The following is an 18,750-nucleotide window of genomic DNA, read 5'->3' as shown; positions in this document are numbered from 1 at the left end:
ATCCTTTCTTCATGTGTCGGGTCCTTAAGGCAGCGGGGCGGCGGCGTCTCAGCGGGTAGCGGTCTCGCAGTTGGAAGCTCGTCGGTTCAGTGTCAGCTTCCTCCCGTCACATACCCATCTGCCCCAGATTGGCATTTGTCAAGATCTCGTCATACAATAAGACTGCCAAATCGTGAGAACTACCCGGTAGTGGTCGGCATGGCGTCGGCTGACGAAGTCGCAGTAGAAGTTGCCCCAACTACTCTTGAAGCATTTGCTTGGCAGCATTTCAGGCTTCCGGTAGAACCGATAAATACCAACAGAGGATGGTTGGTTGAAAACCCTCTCCTGGTGTCTGAAGAGTTAAAAGAAACAACATGTGTCTCGTCTTGTCTTGTGAGTTTTCGGTTTACACCCCCAGCTTTAGCTACTGATCTGCATCTGGTCACGAGTCTATTTACAATTCAGTAAGACTGCAGACGGAGGACACTGTCCATCAAACAGGATCCTGTCCATTGTCCCTAAACATTGGGAATCCATGTAAGCAGTGCTACAGCTGTCCACATCCCCGGTCTGAACACAAAGCAGCTAAAGAGGAGGAGGAGGACCTTGAGGAAGTAAGGAGAGGGCAATTCTGAGCGCATTAGTCCCGCTTCATTGTACAGGGGTCAAAGTTCAGAGCTCGCAGCGGCGAGGCGGCTGCTTGCCGCGTTCTTTCCAGGGAGAAAAGCAATTTGTTTTCAGGAGGCCTTCCTTACAAAGATACAACAGGATGAGACGTTTTCAAACGGGGCTCTGGGTGTCTCTCTGTTCCGAGGTGAAAGACAGAAAGAAAAAAAGAGAGAGACTAAGAAAGGGAGGAGGGGAGAAAAAAAAACAACAAAGAGAGGTTTTAGGAGTGTGTTTTGCAAGTCAACACTGACACAGCCTTCGCACGTGTCCTTGATATGGAAATATGCTCAGATCGTGTTCTGACAGCGCACAACTGGAGGCATCTCTTCCCGCTCTGACACAAGAGGTGCGCTCTCTCTCTCTTTCAAACAGCCGCGGCAGACGAGGAGGAGAGGATGGAGGGATGTGTGTGGGTGGGGGGGTGTCCCTGAGCCTTCGCCGCACCAAAATCCCTCATCCAGACAAGCTTGATCTCCATTCGCCAGCACCGAGTCAGCTCTATTGTATACGTCTGAATAGAGAGCCCACGTCTCCGTCAGGCTGAAAGAAGAGCCGCGGGAACGTCTGACACGGGCCGCGCTTCTTTCTCCGCCCCTCGCTCGCCGAGAGGCCTTTCAGGAAGAAACCGCGTTCGTTCCCACACAGTGAGCCGCATCATAGCTGAGAAACTCCAGAGCTTTATCGAGACGTTAATGTGATAGGGCAGACTTGGGCTGGCAGGAAAGACGATAAATGGTTTCAGAAATCAAAAAGTGAGGCATGATTTCATACATTCCTAGAACAACCGCTGCCTGGTGTCTGGGACACATGGCTCAACTCTGCTGTTGTCACTTTCACATCAGAAACCAGAATGCAGTTCTCACATTATTTGATTTATCCAAAACTGTGAAGTTTTCTGCCACACAGTATTTTGAATGTTGGCTGAAAAGTGAAACTTTGTTCCATAAATAAGGATATTACACTCCGCCCGCTTCATTATGACAGCATGAATTTAAACTACTTGAATTATTAAGAAGTGACGAACCACAACTTCTACTCAGACGTTGAACTATGTTCAACAGAAATGTTCACAAAGCAACCAAGTGATTCAAGACTTCAAAAATATTTCTGCAAACATAACCTAGGTGGGCTAAACGGCTTCGAAGCTCGAAGCAAAAATAAATAAATGAGCCGCGCTGTCAGTGCACAGCGTTCACCGCTTATGTGATCTGTGGTTGTGACGTGACAAAATGTGGAAAAGTTCTAGTGGAATGAATCCTTTGCAGGTTTGATACAATGAAAGTGAGCAGAGAAGCAGATCTATCTGGACTATTCCTCCTTCTGCTGAGATGTCTGGAACAGATTATTCCTTCTTTTTGCCGCAGGCTGCAGCTCTGACAGGTCACTTTCAGGCACAACTCCCCGTCCTCCCTGTTCTCTTAATGCTCCTATTGGCCGGACACATTAAGGATTTATACACTAATGTCTCTCAATGCATGCCGTCGAGATGATTAAACCTGTGGTACGACCCCGAGGCTGACCTACCAAGAGCTTGTAGGATTTGATTGGGCCTAATTGCTTTTACACCACAATTAGGCATCCTGGGAGGACAGGGACAGGGACGCCCGTGCTTTGGAAATCTAAATCGGTTTCAGGACAAGATGAAGGGAGAAAGATGCAAAAGGAGCAAAAGGAATCCCTGTCGGCCAGCACCTTCCCAGCTCCTCCTCCTCCTCCGTGACAGTGCATTAGCAGACCCGCTTCCCCTCGAGGTCAAGCTGTTGTCGGAACACAGCCGAGCTGATTAAGATGGATGCATGCGGCCGGGATGAGGCAGGAAGTGCCCCGCGGTCGCCCCTCCCGCGTCTCCGCCCTGACAGCTGTCTATAACGCCAAGCCTTCTACCTGTGAATTACACTAATGCAAAGCGACAGGCGGCCTGCCCCGACTGGGCCGCGGCGACGACACCGATGACATAACTGCCGGGGCTCCGCGCGACGCGAGAGGATGAAAGCCTCGCAAGCCGACTCCACAGTCCCTGGCACGGCCATGTTTGACTCTCTCCTGTGAATATAAAGTCCACTCCGCCCGCCCGAGGCTTCCAAGAAATGAACCGTCTTCAAGGCCAGATCGATGAGCAATGGCAGACATGCATAATTTAAAAATAAAAAATAAAATCCTACGCTCACACAGTTTGGATAAGCACCTGCTCAAGGTTGGATGTCTGAAGGTCTGCTGATGTTAAGAGGGAAAAGGCCCCAATTAAAAAGAAGCAAACATCCAAACTAAAAATAAAACTAAATGTTTACATTTGGCCAAACAGCAGCTTGTTTTTTTCCGCCTTATTAAAACTTTGGAGTTTTAATAACTTGCTGTTCGCTTTAGTTTTTCTAAAGGACAAGCGGACGTGTTGAGGATGTGAGAAGGTCCCGATGCTGAGATGGGACGGATGGAAGGACTCGACTCTCACCTCGGTCTCCAGGAAGCGTCTCAAGGCTCTCTTCTTCTTGATGCTCTTGCGTCGAACGTAAACGGCCACGCCCAGCGCCAGGATGACGACGATGAACAGACCCCCGATGATGCCGGCTGCTATCAGCGGCGTCCTGGAGAGAGAACGGTAAAAACACTGTCGGAGCAGCCGGACGTCTTCAAACAACGTCCAACTGCGGTCGACGAATGGAAATGCCCGTTTCTGTCAGCGCTGTTGTTTAAGAAGCAGGTACAACCAGTCAGAGTTAAAAACACGATTCGGCTCTTTGTTGTGCTAATTTTTGATTTAGCAATACTTCCTACTCTATTTAACTCTGCAAGAGAATCATTAAGAATGAGCTTCTCGCAAAGATTCAAAGGGTTTGTTGGGGTTTTTTCCGCGTCTTGTTCGAAACTTGCTGAGAAATTATTTTGTGCTGAAAAGCCAATTCCCCAACGGCCTTAAAAACACGCCATTAATATTTAAAATGAGTTTAATATTTTTCCTTTTAGTCTTTTAAGGATTCAAACAAAGATAAGGCAAATGAAGCACAAAGGGAAAACTAAGGCAGCACAGCCCTGTGGCAAGAATCCGCCCGCTTGTAAATGTTTGCAGCGGCGAGAAGTCCTTCAGATCCGGTTGTGACGGATTGGGGTTCACAGGATCCTGGACCAAAAGTTCGCCTCCTTTGATTCTCCTGCCTAAATCAAAAGGACTCGCAGAGTAGTTTGCTTTTGGACTGCAGTCTACCAGTTAAAGTGCATTCAATCTGATGTTCCAGAGGAAGGGAAACGTGCTTCGGTGATATTTTGCTCAGTTATTTTTTTTGTCTTAAATCAAACAAGCTGTTTGATCAGTTGGGCTTTTTTCAGCTTTGATTGTGTCTGAGAAAATGCAGACAAGGTTTATTTATCTTAGAACCTTTCACTGGAACTTTTTGACTGCAACTGTTTGATGCCGTGTGTTTCTCGTTCCTTCGTCCGCGGAGGAGGAGCAGCTTTTATTACCCCAGCTCTCCCCTTCTTTATGACTTCATCAATACCAGGAAACGTCGAGAGCTAAAAACTTAAAACTCCAGTCATTTTTCTTGCCCTCAGCTGGAGAAACACTCTAATAATCCAGTAATCAAAAGTACCTTTCCTTCTCAAAATGCTTTCCCGCCACACGAGGAAGAACCAGCTGTAGGGAAGAGTAAAAGGTTGGGTGCTAAAAGCGCTCTGTCATCCCTAATGACACTGCTAATGCGTTTGCCATTTATATAGCAACTGCACTTGTAGATACTGTTAAGCTACCATTAATTCCCACCCTTATATTACTCTTTGTCCCGGCGATTCCCCTTCGCTTCCTCCCGTTTGCTCCACATTCACCCCTTTCCGATGCCGGAACGTTCCCTGCTTCGATACTCAAAGTTCAAAAGTCTATCAGCTGTAAAAGCCATTTGCGGCTAATGGAAGACCGGGGGTCCTGCTTTGGTACGGCGGAGCAAGGTGCCGCCGCATGCGCCGCATCGATTGTGGCGGACTTAAGGGAGGGGGAAACGGAAATTTGTCACACACGCAGCGACGTGCTGCAGTAACGCTGACGTTTGAGGGAATTGATTTGAAAGGGGAATTTCCCCCCCAAAAATTGTCTGTAAAATCTACGACGAAAGAGTGGAAGGGGTTTTGGAGAAAACAACCGGAGCTGACAGCGAGACATCGAATAACAGGCTGAGGCATCGCTGGATGAGAGAAAAGACTCCCGAAATTAGGACGAAATGGGTTTGCAGCAGGAAGAGTGACACGGGGTCAGTGGATGAGACCGATGGGATGATAGCGTTGGAGGAACTCGGAGAAAAGAGCCGCCACAAAATCAACCTGAGGGAACGGTTTCATTTGTGTCAATGTAGCAAAATGTAAAAAAACATTTGTCTTTTTTCTATGTAGCTCTTTAAATTTTGTCCACAATAGTAGGCACACAACAATCAGTTTCAACTTACTAGTATATAATATTAACCCTTTGCTGTCTGCATAAATCCATTCTTAGATGGATTTATGGATGCAGACATTTAAAGCCAACTTATGCAATACTATGTTAGATTAGGCAAACCCCATTGTTAAGACGATCCATAAATAACTGTAAAGCAGAAGTCCGAAAGTAGTTAATATTCAGTCTTCATTGTATTGGGTGATCCAAGCTATCAGCATTGTTTCTACAACTGATCTATGTCAGTGTGCAGTACGTCTCCAGCTTAAGGTCGTATTTCAAATTGTGAGAAATGATCAGATTCAGGAGACAACACTTGTGGAAGCACCGTTATTCAAAGAAAAGCTTGTTTTGAAAATCCGGAAAGACATCTACTTCCTAACTGGACCACAAGTTTGGTGCAAGCGCGCGCGCACACACACAAACACACACACACACACACAAATTCTGGGTCACATAAGCCTCTTGTTAACGAGCATCTAGAGAAGCGGGTTTTAACAGGAACTTTAACGAGTTCTGGCAGAACCTGACTGTGGTCCCCACCACAGGTCCCCGCTTCCCAAAATGCACCGGGAGACGGCTCACCTGTCCATCATCCCCACGCAGTCCTGGAGCCGCGGCCCGATGCACCTGCAGGGTAGAGAAACCAGAGAGAGCATCTATTAAATCAGGGACAGGTTGTGAGCAGACCTCATGTTGTCTTTCTTCCCCATCAATCAGTCGTCTCCGGGCGGAAAATGGAAGCAGGGCTGACCACTTGTCAAGGTATCAGGGAAGAGGTGTTTGGGCTGGAGGGCAATGCTTTTGTTTGGTGGGATATGTCAAAGCTTGTGGCCGCACAAGATGCAGTCAGCAACGCAAAGCTGCAGCACAGAAATAGAAGAAACTGAGGATGTAAATATCCTCCGCAGCTACATCTACGTATGTAGAGGATTCAGAAAGGAGGTGATAGAATCCTCCTTTCCCGAAGAGCAGGTTTGAGGTTGAACGATCCGCAGTGTGAGGTCGTGTTGGAGGTGCAGACGGGTCAGTGTAGGTGGCATGGAGACTCATCTGTTCTGGTGCGATACGGTTTACTGCAGCCTGCTGGCCGCCGCCGCTTTATTTAGCTCCTTTTACGCCATGCTTTATTACATAACAATAATAAAACACAGAAACAGTCGAGATTACTCTCCATGCACAAAGCAGGACAGTATTTCTAGTTTTTAATAAACATCAGAAGCTCTAAATCACTGTTTTATATTACTGAGTGACGACGCATGGCGACTGCAGATAAATCCACTCTCTCAGCTTTTCCTCCTTCAAGTTCCCAGAAATACGGCTCCCACTTCAAAGCTCGCTGGAGGCGTGAAAGTCCTGTGTTTGCGGCGATTTGTTCTCGGTGTCAATGATGGCTGATTCTGATTGGCTTTTGAGCCAATCAGGGAATTTCATGTTCATTTCTTGGCATTCGGGGATTTTACCTCAAAATGAATTTTATTGTTGTGCTCTGTATTCAGGGTGAATTCCTATTGGACAATCTCAGCTAATTTGGTCTTTAACGTAAAGATAATGAAATACATTCAATATTATGTGAACAAATCATATTCCAACATCATTAGCCAGTTACAGAGCATAACAATATTTTCATACAGTGCTCCTCAATACTCCCATGTTAAACACTATTATTATTTTCCTGGCAGGCACCTTAAGTTTGCTGTTCAAACCATTTCAAAATGGTCGGGCGCGGCTTTAAGGCGTGTTTAATGAGTGTTGCCTGGCAACTCTGACTTCAGGTTAAGTTTCGATGAAAGCGCTCGGTGTTTGGACAAACCGCTGCGGTTTCAACTTGCGTACATTTCAGGAAATGACCTTAATATCCAAAGAGGAGTGGATATTAAGAGGGAGGTAAATGCAAAGTCCGTATTGATCAAGTAGCGGAAGGAAGGGAATCCTCCAAATGAATCCTCATGAATATTAAACTGCCAAATAATCAGCCTTTACTGAAAAGCTGTTTTAATTTGAAAAAGTGTGCGATGTGCATGTTATTTCCTATCTGTCTCAGCAACCTCTGCCGCTGGAGGGTGGTTCAGATGAAAGGTGTTTCAGTGGAAAGTGATGGGAACAGCAGGTGCGCAGGAAGTGATTAGAGCGCACTCGTCACTGCTCATTAAATCCCGATCCGTGTGTTGTGGCTTTTGAGCAGCAGGGTGGACGCAGGAGAAGGTTTCTGGAATTACTGCGTTAGAGCACACAAAACACAACAAATTGGCCAGAAAATGAGGAGAGCTGGTTGAGTCTGGAATTAAACTGGCGACAACTGAGGCCCTGTCAGAGCTGCCTCGTCGTCAAATGAACAGCCTAGCAATCGGGCTGATTAGCTACAAATCATGTTGAAGTTAGCGCTCTTCCTTCATTAATGAAATGTTCAAGAAGCTGAGAACAATCCTTTGAGTTGATCAACATTTCGTATACTTTTATACAAAGTAAAAAAAAAAGCTTTAAGTGCAGCTTCAGTCTAATCAGAGCCTTAAGCATCATAAATCTGGCATATTTATGAAAACAAGTAAGAGCATTTTACCTGAGTAGATGCAGCACAATTCTAAGGTACTATAGCACCAAACTAGTATTTTATAGCACCTAGCTAATATACCACAACATCAAGCTAACGTACCATAATATCAGGTTAGCAGACATAAGACCAAGCTAGCATACCATAGCACCAATCTAGCTTTCCAAAACGCCAAAGTAACATACCATAGCAGCAAGCTATCATATCATAGCACCTAGCTAGGTCATCTAAGCTAGCAAATTCGACAACAAATGTGTTTCACATGGTCTTCATCCAGCTAACTTTTGACAAGGTCACCAACGACGACACTGAATTAACAGTAGCTATTTATTTTTTATGTCAACAATTGACTTCAAATGGCAATTTCAAAATATCAAAGACAATGTCCACACTGGTAATCTTTAATGGTGTTGTCGTCCTCACAAACACACGTGTTTAGTGAGACCTGGACATTGAATGTGGCTTCACATCACGCACAACACTTCCTCTTTAGTATTCCGGTTCGTCTTCTCTATAAGAAATGAGTCCTGCAGCAACAATAACACCTGATAATGAGCTAAATCTGACCCTTCTGAACCGACTGAATGCAGCTCCTGTCCAATTGTCCCTTCGCTTTATTTATCTGCAGCCAGCCGTCTGCTTTATGGTTTCCTCAGCTCATATCTCCCCCTCCTCCTGCTGTTTGTCTGCAACCTGCCCCTCCGCTAACAGTTGATCCGGTTTTGCTCCATTAAGGTCAACGGAGAAAAAGCACTTCTCTTTTGTGATGTCTTGAAAGGCCAGGGCGACATATTGAGAGTGACTAGCAGTTGAACAGATAAGAGAAACGAATAAACTTTCAGACATATGAAGCCGATCTTCACGCATCCTTCCTCTCTTACCCCTGGGTGCAGTTGGCGTGGCAGGGATGACACTCGTTGTTGGCCTTGGCGTATTTGAAAATGAAGCTGTTGGCGCCCTGCAGTCCGTCGGGGCACTTCTCCACACAGTTGGGCCCGTCTTTGAAGTGAAGGCATTTCACACACTGGTCTGGGCCCTGGGAGTTTAGAAGGGGAAGAAACAGGGAGATGAGAAGATGAGTCACGACGAGGAGGAGGATGAAGCAGTGGACAAGGGGCAAATGAAGAGCAAAGGGGTGGCGGGTGCAGTAACAGGATTATCGGGCCAATCGAACAAAGAAAGGCAAGCTGAGAAAAACAATAGATGAAGAGGTAACGCAGAGAAAAAAAAAAAAAGAAGAGGGATGGAAATAGAATGAGAAATGAGCGGCGAGAATAAAATTGAGCAAAATCGAATTCAAAACCCGGCAAATTGTGTCAGCTTTGCTCACTTCCTATCGCGGCTAATTTAGCCCGGCAGAACCCGCGTGAATTCCATCCGGCGATTTATAATGTGCAGAGCAAAATTACCCAGAGTGTATTCTGAGGCAGCCTCGCTGAAATTGCCAAAATGCATGAAAAATCAGGTCATGTCAAAAAGCAGTGCGTGGTGAAAGTGATGGAGGAGATGACAAACGGTAACTGAGCAAAAAGCTCAGCCGCAGCCGCATCATGAATAAGTAAGATGGCTAGTGAAGAGTGAGCAGGGATAAAAGTGAGGAGAAAAACACCCGACTGTACTCTTTGTGTGTTTACGCGTCTGAAGGAAAGAGAGTGTCGGGGAATCGAATAAAAAAAAAAACAAACAAAAACAACAACAAAAAAAACCCCCTGACTTACAATTCTGGGGAGGCAGCGGAGTTTGTATGCATATGCTCGAGCCGTTGTCTGGAAGAAGTTCAGGGAGTTTTGGCACCACGCTCTGCTGCTAATGACTACCGCAGTGACCTGATGGACAGCCTTTCCAAGTCTGACAAATCCGGCCACACGCCATCAATAAACATTGCTCTCACATTGCATGTTTGTGCGCATGCATGTGCGTGTCGGCGCGAGTGCGGGCGCATACAGATGTCTCAATGTAGTCGGGTACGTATGTACGCTGGAGCGGTGCCCGGATGATTGACTCTGGTGTTATTTACTGCTCAGATGTGAGCAGCATCTCAAAGTCGGCGGCGTGCGCACGGTGTTGAGGCGCTGCTCTCCTTTCCGTCTCTTGTTCCTTTTCTCGCGGGGCGGCCGGAAAAGGTTAGTCACACAGAATCACTTTATTCGCCCGAATCAGCCATGCAGGACATCAGCTACGTCTCCCCGTAATGCAACTTTGCAAATATGGACCTGGGTATTGTGGATATAAACATATCATGTCCACATTTGGTGTACTGTCAACAATATGTTGCACCGATTCTACGAAAAACTTTTTGAGTCGCTGAGAATAGAGGAGGAAACGGCTGAATATTCTCATTTTTTGTCCTGCCCAGGCCGGGCAGCTGGGGACAAATGTTTGTGAATTGAAACAAAGCTTGAACTTTCTAATAAATACATTAAAAAAATACAGAATATGTAATGATTCAATGGTCAACAGTTCACTGTCGTTTATTCTAATTTGTCCAATGACTCAGTGTAGAAGGCTAAAAGTAAAACAATTGTTACTTTATGGCTTAGTCTGGTAGCCGTTAGCTAAAATAATGGAAAAAGGATTCTTTAACAAAATGTACACTAGTAGTTGGTGGTGCTGTGGTGGTGCAGAAGTTAAGCACATTGCACATAATGAGGCCTTAGTCCTCAACTCAACTGTTGCAGGTTCGATTCCCGATCTGTCTCATGACCTACTTTCCTGTTTCATCACTTTCAACTAAAGGCCACTAAAGCTAAAAAAAACAACAAAAAAACCCAAAACTCTAGTCATCAACTTAGTTGTCACAAGTCAGTCAAGAAGCCGCAAGCTAATATGTCTCCTACTTCCTATTATTATAGGTGGTTAATTTTTTTTTCTATCTTGTAACAGGACAGAAACTGTCTAACATAAACAGAGGATGTGGTGCTTCACTGTCCTGTTTTGTAAAGTTGAAGGTGTGGAGAGGCGGAGTTAGGACGGACTTGGAACGCGATGAAACCTGCAGTTCTGGTTTCTTCGCTTTCTCTTGTGTAAACTCTGCCTGCTAACTTTCTCAGTGCAGGAAGAAAGTCTCGCAAAGTTACTTTATGTGAAGGTTACGACATAATCGTTTTTGTTGCTTGTGTCGAACGTGTATGTGCGCCTGCTGGAGCTAAACAGGAGTAGTAGTTCATCATTTCTCCCATTACCTTCCACTCACCTTTGCAAACAGCTCCTGCACTTACTCAAACCCCATGCGCAGAACAGATAGGCTCCAACAAAATAAGTTCACTTCAGAAGATATGAAACTATCTTTGCAGACAAATGAGAGGAGTCCATTTCCGCATTCCTCAAGTGCGTTCTGAGACAATAAAACACAAAAACAAAAGGCGGTCCGGTTCGATCCGGCGGGTCTTACCGGGCCGAGACACGTTAGGCTGTTTCCGTACATCTTCTCGCATTGGCTGTCGCAGTCCAGGCACACGGATCCGTTGGCGAATTCCCGCGCTTCCCTGACGGAAGGCGAGAAGATGAAAACAGAGATGCATGGATTATAGATCTGAGTGTACTCACACTGAAATATTGATCGGGAGAACACTACAGTAGGCTATATGAAGACTGTTACATCAGTATGAGCCTGGCTTGTTCACTGAAGTAGCAGCTGTGTATTCTGCCGTCGACTTGTCTTTTTTCTGGCGGTTTCGCTTGTCACAGTCTGGTCAGCCTGGATGCTTATTTTAACCGACATGCATAGAGACAAGACCGATGAATAAAAAAACAAAAGCAGCTTTTTTTCTTTTTTAACAGCCATGAGACTCATAGATGAAGAAATACGCTTCTGGAGAGAGTGAAAGGGAATGAACAAAGCGAGCGCATTAGGACGAGATAACGAGGTTTGAAAATGTAGACTGAAAGCGAAAAAGAAAACATGTTTGCTTCTTTATCCCCGCTATGAAAAGATGGTTACTGTTTTCTGTAGATTGTAGCAGATCTGCCAGAGCCTTTGTTCAGCCAGTTAAAGCAATATAGTTGGTTTTGTTTTCATCTAAAGGAGGAGACAGTAAACAATAGAGCTCAATATTGGGTACATACACTGCAATTACAGTGGCAGGAGCTCAGCACTGCCTCAGGCCTCAGTGTTCAGCCGTGCGTGTGTGTGTGTGTGTGTGCTGGCATCCGATCTATACGTTTCTGACTGTTTTTCTCACTGCCCGATTCAGCGAATTATCATGACTGTTTGAAGCGAGGCGTCTCTGGCGGATGGAAGACGCCTGCTGTCGATAGCGACCGCGTCCGATCAAAACCGCTTTTCACATCAGAGGGATCGATTGGCCGACGCGGAGGGCGGACGCCCTCGGAGGAGGATTCGCCCAGAGCCAGGCGTCGGACCCCTCGTCGGGATAATGAATCGGTTTGTTTTTCTTAGCTCCAGGTTTCAGATTCCGCCTCCTGATCCGGTTCCACACAATCGGACATCGAGAACTCTCCCGCCTCTTGCAGCCGTTTGGGTTTCGTTCATTTTCATGTGGTGAATATAAGTGAAAATCTTTTTGACGTAGCACCTCTGAAAGCTCCCGAAAGAGAAAAGAGACATTCTTGACACTCCTGGGTTCAGCGGGATCATATTAAAGGTTGATAAAAGTGAAGATAAAATCCCAGTGTTCTCTTTTGCTGAGCTTTGATGTCGGAATGTCTTTTCTTCGAGCTGTCCTCACTGGTTCGTTTTAATCGGGGCGCTTTGTTTCAAACATCCAAAGATACAACATGTCGGATTCCATTGCTGAAAATGTTTACACAGGACTCAAAAGCAGGCTGTTAGTGCAGTTCTCCTTTGTCTTTCTTTCCCCCTTTTCCAGAAATAAATTAGATTCGTCTCCCAGACGCCGTGTCCAGGGGAATCATTTAAAAGAAGGCCAGGCGGTGGACAGATATCTTTTTTTTGTCGGCTGAATGGGGAAAGAAACACGGAGGAGGATGGGTGAGAGACAAAGACCACTGTGGCGGCGCTCTCCAGGGTCATTTCCATTCCGTCAAAGCCGTTCCTCCTGATTGGCCCTCTTCACGGCTGAAAGTGTGTGCCAGGGGCCCCATCGGGGAATGACCTGATGGGGGATTATCCCTGCTTTAGCAGGAATTTAAGCAGGACTGTGGCCCCGACCATTCAGACCTCAAAACATCCAGCGAACCAGAGCATGGTCAACCCACCAGAGCAACTTTTTTAATTAAGCATTTTCAGCACCTCCCTTTACCCAGTTCCTCCCTCCTTCACTTAACCCCCAGCGGACACCATCTCAAGTCTTTTCCTTTTCCCCTCTCGCGCAAGCCTTTGCTCTGCCTTTGTTTTATTCAACAGACTTATAAACTGAGGGGAATTAGTGCCGTTGCTCATTAAGAATGGATATACAGAACAAGAGTAGAGTGAGGAATCTTAAGATTTAAAATCACCAACCTGAAAACATTTTTAATGAGCGTGCGCTAAATTCTTCAGAGATATAGACTCCTGCAGCCCCAGAACAAAGTAAGATATTAAACCAATCTGGAGTGAACTCAGTATAACCTAAAATAGTGGTGTGAAATCCAGAGAAACGGCTATTAAGATAGAAAGATTGAGATAAAAATTGGTAAAAATAGACGAGGAAGGACTAGGGATGGCAAAATTTGGATTCGTCTTTATGCAGATGATGCAATATTTGTACAAATATGTTTTTAAGAATAATACATCAGTGGGATATATGCGCTCACTATTCTTCCCCATTTTTTGTCTTTGTCTCTGATTCAGACTTAGACTGATGATCTATTGTCTTAAAAAATAAAAACATTACACAAGGTCACTAAAAAAAAATTATTTGAACAAAAATGTTAGACTACTTTAAAGAATGTTAATTCCTATGAACTCAATCCATGTTGGTTCTCTTGAATGGATTTTGGCTGATAATCAAGAATATCAAGTTTGTGATTCTCGCTTTTTCGACCACACCTTTTCCTTCCACTTAATTTTCTATGAATATGCTTGAATGATACAATACAATACCTTATCAAGGCCCCAGCCCCTCTTTGTGGGGGGTGTCTATGACGATTGACACCCAGACTGAGAAAGGCTTTTTATAAAGGCAGGTGTTTTGAGTTCATTAGCGTGGGAAACCATGAACTTCCAAAATGTAACTTTCTACAACATTATACTTTTTTGGAGACACAAAATTTGCCATAATAAACAATATTACAAGAAATATTTCACTGCTTAATGAAATAATATAACATAGCAATGGCAAAAAAATATTGAACTTTTTCACAATAATCTCATTTTTTCAGATGCACCTGAACTGTACATAACCACCAGCACAAAGCCACTCATGTTGCCTGAATGCTGCATATGAAAATGAGCTTCAATACATATCTGGGCATTTTTCTGTCACCAGGCGTTTGTTGATTTTAAATTGGACATATTTTAATGAGACAGTTCAGGCCAGTGACACAAATCAACAAGCAGAGATTTATGAATATTCCTGGCAGTATCATGCATTGACTGTATTTACAGTAAAGGAAGCAAGCGTGCTTCAGAAGCTCCCAGCCATCAGCCTCTCCCTCGTCTTCTTTAAAGCTTCGCTCTGAGCTGTGCACCCCCCCCCCCCGCCGGCGACTTCAAAGCCTCCCTCACACAAACAGCAGCGGAAAAAGGACCAACAACAAGTCAACATGACCAAGGGTAGCATGCTCTCATAAACCCTCTCCAGAGGGAAACACAGGCCTGACATCACCGCTTTTGCCTCAGTGCAAGAAAAAAGGGGAAAAAAAGGCTGATTTATCTCTCGGCAGGCGCTGCTAGCGCAGCTTTATTTTAGACGGATGGTTCTGAGAGACCCGATGCAAAGCATTCCTCCACTCAGCCAGGATCCACTCAAGGGGAACATCTAGAACAGAAGGTTTTGTTGGTGCACAAACGTGTTAAAATACTCCAAACCAACCTGGCTGTCTAAGGGGGAAAAAAAAGCAGTAGTGAATCAGGAATCACATGTAATAAACCTAATTCTCTGGTTCATTTATTTGGTCTGATTCCAATCAAAAAAATTACTGCTTCTATATCAGTCTTCAACCACTTCAAAATAAGAGCATGAATATAAATGTCTAACTGTTTGAAGTCCTGAACCAAAACTTTGGATTAGCTAAAGTGCATGTAGAGCACCGTATCAAGGAACGCGATTCCAAGCATGCAAACAAACAACAAGAAAATTCACAGGTGTGAAGTGGCCTAGTCAAACTCCAGACTTAGATGTGTTTCAGATTCTTTACAGCAACCTTAAACAGACATAAAATCCAAAAAATCTGACATTTCAATGAGCACAACAGACATGAAGCAGTCAGTTCTTCGCTGCCTTGCAGTCAGCCTTCAGCTCAGAGCCGCAAACATTCGTTCAGTCGGTCCAAACGGGCCTTTTTCAATCTAATCCTTCAACAATACATTTCAATTGATTTTAGTGGATGGCTGTAACATCCTGCCAAATGCTCCTTTGACGGTTCACACTGTGAAATTCCTTATTGGCTCACTTCATTACATTCACACCAATCTGCAATTAGAGGTTCCTCCTCCAGAGCCCTTGAGGATGTTTTGGCTTCATTGTTAGTGTATCAAAGCAGCTTAAATCAACTTAAGCTGCTTGTCACATGCTGAGAGAAATGAATGTGGCTTCATAAACCATAATGGTCGGCTGCGGACGATCTACGCAGTTGTCTCTCTTAGTGTTTTGGACTCTGTTCTCACCCGTCAAACAAGTTGCAGGACTCCACGCAGGTGCGGCCTCGTTTGAAGAAGCGGCAGGAGAGGCACTGGTCGGGCCCCGGCCCCCAACAGCCGTCGTCCGAACACATGCGGTCGCACACCATCCGGTGCTGAGCTGTAGAGGAGTAAAGACATGAAGGAGTCATTTTTCCAGCCTAGCAGTGTGGGATTCATCGGTATTCCCGACACCTTCGCCTGCAGAGAGTGCCTAATCCAGAAATCTTGGGCGCCCGTTTCTTCTTTCCCGTCTAACCGCAGCCATCAATCCACCTCATTGGACTCACTGGTCCCCCATCCGGTGAGTGACATAAGAAGTCCCTGGGGGCCGCCTGGAGGGGGGCCAGACCCTCTGTCAACAGCAGAGCAGTCAATGACAGACAGTAGGGCTCAGCCTAATAAGGGCCTGTATTAGCTCCAATCGATCAAGCCCTAACACACACACACACGCACGCACGCACACACACAGGACTCATTAACCCGTTAATGAGTGCTGTTTCAAGATTAACTTTGAAACAGGACGCCAAGATTTTTAAACTTTTCTGAAGATTTTCTAGATGTCTCCACTTCTGCACAAGACATTTGGTTTGTTGGATTTTCTCATCTGCTAAAGCCAGCTTATAATTCAGCGGTCTAGTGAAGGGTGTTTGTGATTATGCGAAATGCAAACAAGCAATCCTCTGAAATGCTTCGCTCGGCACCTAAACCCAACGCAGAACTCCAGGAACTCTGGATCCAGTTTCAAACTCAGACAGAAATGATCTGCCGGACCCATAAGATCTATCTCTATTCACCTAGAGTGGAAAACAATCAAATCAAACAACGTAGTAATAACTGAACCCACCTCAGGGCTTTGAACTCACAGTGAAGCTGAATAAGGCCTTTCACAGCCAGCTGGTAAGAGTCGAAAACTGATCCTGTTGCCATGGACCCGGGCGTTTCAGTTTGTGTTTGTGCTCGACAAAAATGTAGGTTTTGACTTTATCGGAACACAGTGTATCGTTTTCATCCGAGGTCAAGGCCATATTTATTTATAAAGCCCGTTTCCAACAGCAGAGGCTGGAACAAAGTGCTTTACAAGAAAACAACAACCGCAACGCTAAAAAGCATCAAAAACCAAACTATAGACAGAGTGAAGAGCTTAAAAGGCTGTTAGACTAACAAAGACAGCTGGGACGGGAAAAGACACACACACACTCCTTATGTTCAAAAGTGAGCAGGAGATTTTTCTGTGAAATAAGTATTTAATGCAACTGGTATTGAAACCAAAACTCCAAAAACACACAAAAAAGTTTGCTCAGTTAGTTTTTTGCACTAAATGCCCCCCATATACTTCTACCAGAGACGGCGGTGCAGAAACATTCTCATGTTTGTGTATGAATACACAGTAAACGGTGTTCACATCTACTAGAAATGTTTAAAAATATATCAATTCATCTTTTATCACAGTAGGTGGTCCACAATGAAACAGAAAAGAAGTGCACACACCTCCAAATTGCACATAAACCTCCTGTTATACTTGTTGATGGGAAAGCGAAGGGAGTTTAAAAATCATTTTCTAATTTCAATACATTTATTCAAGTTAAGCTGTAGATAATTAAAATGATGAGAATGAGTCTACCATGCGTAGAGGCTACAGTCTCTGTGCGTCTCCTTGACGATTTATGGAATGCCTGTCTTTTGAACGCATCACCAACAGGGGTGAGAGTCTTTAAAGTTTAGTCGGTTACCATCTTTACTTTCCTCCTTTTTTTCCATCCTATTCAGGGCTGAGTAAAGATCAGAGTTATTAAAACGCTCATTTCAATATATATATATATATATATATATATATATATATATATAAAAGAATCCAAATTAGCCAGACTGTCTCTTTTTCTTCCTCATACCTGTAGTTTATATTGATACAGAGCCTGGAAACAAACCCCCTCCTCTCTGACCACTTTAATAACCTTTGAATGAATGCTAATTGGCTGCAGAGTTTCTGAGGAAAGTTCATTAAAGCAGCTGTTTATCAGGGAACGCTTTAAACAAATTTAAGGAACCAATTGGATTATAATTTCCTCCAGGTTTAATAAAGCGGAGAGCGGCTGCCTTCAGCTTCACTCCAACAGAAAATTGGTTTTAATGTTGACGGCAAAGCCGCTCCGCTGCGGGGAATATCCGGTCACAAGAGGCCAACTGTGATGGACACAAAACAGATCAAATCATTTAGATCAAATGTAGGAATTTCAGAATACTTATCCACCGTTTTTTACTCTGTAGTCAAACTTCTGGATTCTCTACCCGCTGAATGAAAACCACAAATGCAGCTACTCACTGCACTCCTTGGGGTCCCGGTTGTTGCGGACCACGACCTTTTGGCTGGAGGTCCTGAAGAGCGACGTCCAGTTGACAGTGTTGTAGAAGCAGAGGCGGGTGTTGTTCATGATGTAGACATTCCCGGCGCTGATCTCGTCCAGGGCCTGGAAGTGGAGGGCGGAGATCCAGAGCTGCTTCAGGATCAGCAGAGAAATGCCAGTCCCACTGCAAGAGGAGAGAACGGCTCATGGTTGTGTTGGCCACTCTGGTGCCATCATCATCATCATGTGCCAAATCCGGCCCAGTATCGCTTTTAATGTATCCCTCTAGACTATAAAGGGACGCATAAATCGAACCACCAAGATATTATTTTATCAATCAGATCAAAGCAGTTTTTATGTGTTTGCTGCCAAATTACATCAATCAGTTCCACTAGTTTCTTGCCCAAAAAAAACAAATCCCTGCACTTTATTCCACTAATACTTAAATGTGAGTTTATTGCAAGTTTTTGTCAAAAATGGTGAGAAACATTGGATCTAAGTGACTGTTTACTCCCACCTGCAGGTGGCAGTATTTCTCACTTCTACTAAAACAGCAGCGTCAGCCTTACTTGATGCATCACCAAGAAACATTGTTACCACAAAGAACAACTTCATGTTAAAAAAAACTTTACTTCTTGTGCTAATTCTGTTTTTGTTGCATAACCAATGAGCAGAGAGTGATACCAGGTACCACCGGTACCGGAGTCGCCACAGTTGAATCCTACCTATAAAGAGATCGGCCTCCGATGGTCGCCAAGTTGGAGAAAACGCTCAGATCCGTCATATTTTCAGGCCAAGACTGGATGTTCAGGTATCCTGAGAACACACCACACAGACTTTGACTTTACACTTTCCTCAGATGTTCACCGCTGCTTTGTCTTTGTCTTTCTTATAAGAGGATGATGAAAGGGGAAGTGGAAGGAGGGTTTATTTCTTAGGTGGAGACAAAGAGAGAAAGCAGCCAGCACTAATTATAAGAATAGATTTCACACTTTGCACATTCAGTCTGGTTGCACTTGTCGTTTAATGACAGATTATATCAGATCAG

General features: G+C 44.6%; 1 protein-coding gene across 1 annotated transcript in view; it reads right to left on the bottom strand.

The window, feature by feature from the left end:
• LOC129378661 (receptor tyrosine-protein kinase erbB-4-like) overlaps positions 1–18,750 on the bottom strand; it is an 81,043-nt gene that overhangs the window by 34,111 nt on the left and 28,182 nt on the right. The window contains exons 10-16 of the mRNA XM_055059051.1: positions 18,428–18,518; positions 17,681–17,886; positions 15,346–15,478; positions 11,008–11,101; positions 8,498–8,652; positions 5,651–5,695; positions 3,101–3,233 (exon numbers count right to left, since the gene is read on the bottom strand). Coding sequence (XP_054915026.1) covers positions 3,101–3,233; positions 5,651–5,695; positions 8,498–8,652; positions 11,008–11,101; positions 15,346–15,478; positions 17,681–17,886; positions 18,428–18,518 — 857 coding nt within the window. The remainder of the gene's footprint in view (positions 1–3,100; positions 3,234–5,650; positions 5,696–8,497; positions 8,653–11,007; positions 11,102–15,345; positions 15,479–17,680; positions 17,887–18,427; positions 18,519–18,750) is intronic.

The sequence above is a fragment of the Poeciliopsis prolifica genome, unplaced genomic scaffold (genome assembly GCF_027474105.1).
Source record: "Poeciliopsis prolifica strain line A6 unplaced genomic scaffold, Auburn_PproV2 SCAFFOLD053, whole genome shotgun sequence".
NCBI classification, from domain to species: Eukaryota; Metazoa; Chordata; class Actinopteri; order Cyprinodontiformes; family Poeciliidae; genus Poeciliopsis; species Poeciliopsis prolifica.
Note: the sequence above shows the minus strand (reverse complement) of the source record. Positions and strands in the feature narration are given on the sequence as shown.